This window comes from Cibotium barometz, chromosome 30, assembly GCF_041138505.1.
Source record: "Cibotium barometz isolate CiBa-2024 chromosome 30, ASM4113850v1, whole genome shotgun sequence".
Taxonomy (NCBI): domain Eukaryota; kingdom Viridiplantae; phylum Streptophyta; class Polypodiopsida; order Cyatheales; family Cibotiaceae; genus Cibotium; species Cibotium barometz.
This window is the reverse complement of record NC_141075.1, coordinates 49,388,346-49,395,691: the sequence shown is the minus strand read 5'-3', so window position 1 is coordinate 49,395,691 and position 7,346 is coordinate 49,388,346. Positions and strand designations below refer to the sequence as shown.

The 7,346-nt window shown below is 43.2% G+C and overlaps 1 protein-coding gene across 1 annotated transcript; it reads left to right on the top strand.

Annotated features, from left to right (window-relative positions):
• Positions 1–4,443: 4,443 nt before the first annotated feature.
• Positions 4,444–7,056, top strand: LOC147621589 (pentatricopeptide repeat-containing protein At2g33680-like). Its single transcript, XM_086824465.1, has one exon. It carries the CDS (start codon positions 4,444–4,446, stop codon positions 7,054–7,056), a length of 2,613 nt encoding a protein of 870 aa, XP_086680591.1.
• The last annotated feature ends 290 nt before the right edge of the window (positions 7,057–7,346 follow it).

The window sequence follows — 7,346 nt, the reverse complement described above, 5'->3', positions numbered from 1 at the left end:
ACATCGTGGCAACAATTACATTTAGGCTTGTGGCGTGAAGCAATGTTGGAAAACCAACATAGATACCAAACATTTTACCGCATGGGGTACGATAGTTTTCATTTATTAAAGTCCCAAATAGAGCCGTATTTACCATTAGCTGACACCATCCACTTTGTTATAAGGACGATCTTAAGTGGTCTAGCACTCACATACATCTTGTGGCGCTTTGCACATGGGCACTCTGCACAAGTGATTGCTAAAATCTTTGCAAATAGGATGCAACACGATTAGAAAGTACACACAAGCCATAATGGGAATACTATGCTCCAAACGAATGTTGGTGAAGCATGGCATTACAATTTCATCGCGCAATCACCTACATAGAATCATCACCGAATTTGAAGCTTTAACATCTTTGACCAATATGTGTGGTGCCATAGACAGGTCACACACCCAATTACATCAACTTTCCAATATGAAGACAACACCCCAGCTCAATATGTTTGTAGACATGGTTTTCCAAGCGTCTTAATTTAACACATTTCAAACAATCGGCCGTGTATGATAAGCTCATTGGAAAGGTGGTCTTCCGGTGGATTTTCACTCCAACTGGGCTATGTAATGACTCTAACAAGTGATAGAGTGTGGAGGACCCTAAGCTAAATGCCCATCCTCGGCAAAGGCGCCAATGATGTTAACCAAATCAACATGCTACCTTGCACAAGAGAGGTAGAGAAGAATAAGGAAGACCATGCAAGGGTCGGTTCGGAGACTAGCACTTAGCCAACCCTAATGAGGGTTAACTCCCCGATGTGAGGCTGCTAGGGGCTCACTCCACCTCCACTTGTGTCACTCAAATGGAGCTTCCACAAGAAGCTAGGTAGAGAGCAAAGAGGAAGGGAGCTCTGGAAAGCTCTACCTCTACTCAATACCTTTGTGTGTGCAAGAGTGATCTTGAGAAGAAGACAAGAAGAGGGAGAAGAGAAGGCAAGACATGAAGCATCACCTACATGCACACACCAAAATCAAGCAAGCATGCATCACTCAATACAAGCCTACCACCATAGCCACAAGAGAGTGTGAGAGAGAGAAGGCAAGACTCACTTGTGATAATGGGATTATCCCTTTTCATATTTCATAAATCACTTATATGCATGAGCTTACTTTTTACAATGGCCGGCTGCCCATTTAACAGTTGGGGGCCCAAAAATGATTTTCTAGCTCTATGTACATCTAGGCTTATTCCTGAACCGGCATTATACAAGTCGTAAGCTCGGTCATCCCATATATCTTTTTCATGAAGCGCTTAGCCGGTTACATAATTGACCGGCATATATGTACATCTAGGCTTATTCTTGTGACCGGCATTACATAAGTCGTAAGCCCGGTTATCCCATATTTTTTTTTCATGAAGTGCTTAGTGCGGTTACATAATAATGGATTACAAGAAGCATAACCATGCTTGAAAAATGATGTTAACCAGTGTGGTTAACACTTGAGGATATAGATGATGATGTGGAGAGCAATACACAAGACAAGGGAAAGGACAAAGCAAAGGATAACAATGGTCTAAAGGGACAGAAAGTGAAAGAGCACAAACAAGCAAAAAAAGAGAACCCAAAACTTGAATTCTCACGTGTTTTAGCAGAGGGGTTCAAGTCCATGTGCAGCACTATGGAGCAAGTCGAAGAAAAAAGAATCGACTTCGAAGAGAGACTCTTGAAAATAAAATTAGAAGAGGAGATGAAGAGATTGGAAATCCTACCAAATGTTCAACTTCATATAGCGGAGATCATGCGTAGACCTCCACCTCAGTAGCGTGTACAAGTAATGTCTTTAACAATTGGTCAACATAAAGCAAAGATGTAAAATGCCTTTATATTGTTTTTTTTGTCTACCTGAATGAGGGTGGGTAGAGAGAGAGAGAGAGAGAGAGAGAGAGAGAGAGAGAGAGAGAGACGTCACTTTATGGTAGAGGTAGTCTATAACATGCTTGTTTCTGATATAGGATGGATGATGAATCAATTTTGTTCATGTTAAACATGTTGATCCAACTATTCTTAATAAGAGATGAAGAGGATCAAAGGCGGCGAAGACCACAGTACTTTAGAGTATTATTTTTCTTTGCAATAGATGCAATAGATTCTCTTGACTACGGGCCTCGCCTATGGTGGGTATTTCCAAGGCAAGTAACATTGTGGCAACAATAACATTTAGGTTTGTGGCGTGAAGCAATGTTGGAAAACCAACATAGATACCAAACATTTTACCGCATGGGGTACGATAGTTTTCATTCATTAAAGTCCCAAATAGAGCCATATTTGCCATTAGTTGATACCATCCACTTTGTTAGGAGGCCGATCTTAAGTGATCTAACACTCGCATGCGTCTTGTGGCGCTTTGCACATGGGCACTCTGCACAAGTGATTGCTGAAATCTTTGCAAATAGGATGCAACACGATTAGAAAGTACACACAAGCCATAATGGGAATACTATACTCAAACGAATGTTGGTGAAGCATGGCATTACAATTCCATCGCGCGATCACCTAGATAGAATCATCACCGAATTTGAAGCTTTGACGTATTTGCCCAATATGTGTGGTGCAATAGACAGGTCACACACCCAATTACATCGGCTTCTCGAGGTGAAGACAACACCCCACCTCATTATGTTTGTAGACATGGTTTTCCAAGCGTCTGAATTCAACATGTTTCAAACAATCGGCTGTGTATGATAAGCTGATTGGAAAGGTGGTCTTGCAAGAGCCAGTTCTCCAAATACAAGGCGAGAATATTCGACCATATATAGTCACAGATTCTGCCTGCAAGGCTGAAGCAGTTATATTGAAAGCTTTTAGAGCAACAGGTGGGTTATACCATGAAGAGAAATTACTATTTGACCGACATGCTAGCAAGGGTAGAGTTATCATAAAATGCATTCAGAATGTTGAAAAGTAGGTGGTGTATTCTTAGGGAGGTCAATGCCTTTAGTGCCTCGCATTGTAGTAGCTTGTTGTGTGTTGCATAACTTTGTAATAAAGTGTGGGGAGGTTGATTTAGCTAACTGTGAAGATCCTCATCCAAACGATAGGGAGGTTGCACGGAAGGTAGGTGGAAGGCAAATGGATGTAGGAACTCGAATGCGGGGAGCTCTATTCATAGATTTTACCTACAGAGCATTAGGAGTGGTAGTAAACGATGATGTTATGATTGATGGTGAGGGGGAAGAAGAGGGGAATGGTGATGGAGGCAAAGAAGCACCGGTTGATGGTGATGTTGTTAATTCATCAAGCAATTATTTTTTTCTCATATAGGTTGAAGCACCGATGACATCTTCGGTTGTGTGAGGTGAGTTTTTTCGTTTTTTTTTTTAAAGAGTCGTTTGCTTGTGTTGTTTGCCTGCATCCATGTTCTTTTTGTGCCTGTGGTGTGTTTTTTTATCTTTATTTTTGTAAATTTTTTGCCTAGTCATGTGTGTGGTCCTTTGTTGTGTGTGTGGCCAACCTAAGCAGTGTATTTGCATGTTTGTATGTTTGTGTGTTAGCATGTTTGCTTGAATGCTTGTTTGTAGCTTAGTTAGGCAAGGCTGAGCTCATGGTAGACACCTTTGTGTCGGGGTTCGAATTCCCAAAGGTCATTAGACATGCAAATGTTTGTAATTTTTTTTTTTTGTAATGCGAGATGTTTATTTGTACCAAGCAGTGTCCTTACTGATGAGAGTGGAAGTAGGACTCAATCACGAGACCTTACCCCAAACACACACACTGCTGGTTACCGGATTTCTATTTGCACAGGTGGCCCGACACTCCGATATCGTCCGGCAAACTTCGGGTTAACATGTGCCCGAGTCCGAAACTCCGCTAGCTTCCGGCAAACTTCAGGTTGACATGTGCCCCTGATTCCGAGAGGAACTTTATGATCGGATTCCAATCGGACGGGCTCATGTGCCCGACCTCTCTCTCTCTCTTTATCTTCTTCTTCTTCTCTCAAGGCAGGCTCCTTGTAAGGAGTTTTTTCTCTTGTTACTACGTTAGGCTAAATATTCCTGTTAGATGGCCGCTGATCTGCAGGCTTGAGGTGAGTTTTTGTTTTTCTTTCATCTGTCAGCTTCTTACAGGCAGAGCTTTAACGGCACGGGCTGTTTGATGAGTTGCGCGTGAGAAAATGGGTTGAAAAAGGGTTTGTCTGATGACTCGGGAGTGATACAAAACCTCAAAGCTATGAGTCTCAAGCACAAAGCTATTAAGCAGCTGCTCTGGCTAGACAGCGGCTAACATGCCCTGTGTCAAAGACATGCTGGGACGAGGAGGCGAATGCGGGCACATCTGGGGACAGACTTAATGTGTTCTTTGCCCATCATTCTAACTATAATACCAGCAATAGCTCACCTTCACTGGATGAAGCCTGAGAAACAACCTGAACTTTCCATTCATTCACAAAGAAAACAATGGTTTAGAGATGTTGAGCTTAGAAAATGTGGTTGCTTCTTTGGAACGGATGGAAAAACCGCCTTCAGTGGATGACCTCATTGGCATATTGCAACTGTGCAGAAAACACAAAGATGTAGAGCATGCCAAGCGTGTGTACAAATATATTTGCAAGAATGAGCTGGAGGCTCATAGAGTGCTTGGGAATTTTGTAGTCCCAATGCTCACGGAGTGCGGGAACATGCTCGATGCTCAGGAGGTTTTTCAAAGATTGCCTGATAGGAATGAGTATTCTTGGACTGCTCTTGTACAAGGATACATCGGATGTGGAGAATTACTGCATGCTTTCAACCTGTTTGAAAGTATGCAAAGGGACTGTGTAATTCCAAACAGGTACACACTACAGGCACTGCTAAAAGCTTGTGCGGGTTTGAATTGCATCAAAAGAGGATGGGAAATACATTTTGAAATTGCGAAGCGGGGGTTTGAAAGGGACCCTTTTGTGGGCAGTACTTTGGTGGATATGTATGGGAAATGTGGCTCACTTGTAGAAGCACAAGAAGTCTTTGACAAGCTGCCAGCGCGACATTCAGGTGCATGGACTGCTTTAATCGCAGGGTATACAGAACATGGGCTTGGTGATGAAGCACTGAATTTTTTGAACCCGATGCAACGGCAAGGCGTTTCTCCCGATGCAGTTACATTTGTTTGCATCTTGAAAGCCTGTACCAGCATGGGAGCTATCCGTAGAGGCCAAGAAATACACGCTGAGGTTGCCATAGAGGGATTTGAGAAAGAAACTGTTGTTGGCAGCGTTATGGTTGATATGTATGCAAAATGTGGCTTCCTTTCAGAAGCACGGGAAGTTTTTGATGAGTTACCAGTTCGTAACGTTGTGTCATGGAATACTTTAATTGCTGGGTATGCTGAACATGGGCTTAGAGAGGAAGTGTTGAAATGTATGGAGCATATGCAACTGCAAGGTGTCTCTCCCAATGCTGTCACATTCCTTGGCAGCTTGAAAGCTTGTGGCAGCATAGAATCCATAAGTACGTGCAGGGAAATACATGTTGAAGTTGTCAAAAATGGATTTGAGACCGATCCCTCTGTTGCTAGTACTCTTGTGGCTACGTTTGCCAAGTGTGGATCACTTGCAGAAGCACGTGAAGTGCTGAACAAGTTACCGGTTCGAACTGTGTTCTCTTGGACTGCAGTTATTGCAGGGTACGTCGAGCATGGGCTTGGCGAGGAAGCACTAAAGTGCTTGCAAGAAATGCAACTAGAGGGTGTGCCTCCAAATGTTGTCACATACATTTCCAGCTTAAAAGCATGCAGCATAAGCAGAGCCATGGGCCCAGGGCGAGACCTACATATTCAGATTGTCAAGGAGGGAATAGAAAGAGATTCCTCTGTTGGCAACACTTTGGTGGATATGTACGCAAAGTGCGGCCTACCTACAGAAGCATGGAAAGTGTTTGATGAGCTGTTAGTTCGAGACATCGTCTCATGGAATGCACTCATTACTGGGTACGCTGAGCTTGGGCTAAGTGAGCAAGCACTGAACTGCATGGAAGAGATGCAACTGGATGGTCTTTGTGGAGACGCTGTCACATTTGTTTCCAGCTTGAAAGCTTGTGGCAGCATAGGAGCCACAGATAAGGGCCTAGAAATACATGCTAAAATTGCTGAAGAGGGGCTTGAAAATGATTCTATCCTTGGAGGTAGTTTGGTAGATATGTATGCCAAATGTGGTGCACTTGCAGAAGCGCAGGAAGTATTTGATGAGCTGCCGCTTTGGGATGTATTCATGTGGACTGCCCTTATTGCAGGCTATGCCGAACATGGATTCGATGAAGAAGCCCTCAACCTTTTGCAAAAGATGCAAGTGGAGGGCATGCCTGTTGACGATGTCATCTGTATGGCCAGTTTGAAAGCCTGTGGCAACATAGGTGCCATCAATAGGGGCAGAGGATTACATGTCGAGATTGTTAAAGAGGGTTTTGAAAGGGATCCCTTTGTTGGGAGCACTCTTGTTGACATGTATGCCAAATGTGGCTCACTCACAGAAGCACAAGATGTCTTTGATGAGATGCCTGTTCGTAATGTAGTTGCATGGACTGCTCTACTCACAGGTCATGCCTATCAAGCAGAGAGCGATCTTGTCTTCTGTTTGTTTAAGGGAATGAGGGAGGAAGGCATAGAGCCAGATGGAGTTACAGCTCTTAGTGTGCTTACGGTATGCTGCCATGCAGGCCTTGTGGATGAGGGCTATAAATATTTTAAAGTTATCAGCAAAGAGTATGGCATTACAGTAACACTTGAGCACTACAATTGCATAGTTGATCTCCTTGGGCGTGCAGGCCAAGTTAATGAAGCTATGGCAATGTTAGAGAAGATGCCCTACCAGCCTAACCTGGTGACGTGGAGTACTTTGTTGGCTGCTTGTCAAAAGTGGGGTGATGCAGAGCTTGGCATACAGGCTTTTGAATGTGCAATTAGATTTGGTAAGAAACAAGCTGCGTCATTTATCTTGATATTCAAAATCTTTGCAGATGCTTACACATGGAAAGATTTGAAGAGGATCGAAGAAAAGATTAGGGGGTCACAAGCATGGAATGAGCTAGGAAAGAGTTGGACTGGATGATTACATTTCAGCGTACGCTGTAGGTGGGAGCTACAGCAAGCGTAGTGCCAGTGTGTGAGCAGACCCCTCAACTACCCTTTCAAGTTCTTTACCTTCAATGGTGTTGACAGCATCAAGAGTACTTAAAAATATGGCATCTAAGACATGTTGAAACACTGACAGATTACCATGAAAAGGAGAAGAATATGGGAGGTTCACATTCAAAATATCTTTTGCAGAAAGCTGGAGTCAAGGAACTTGCATCACCCATGGTTGGAATTGATGGGTTAATTCTACAGCAATTTTTTAGT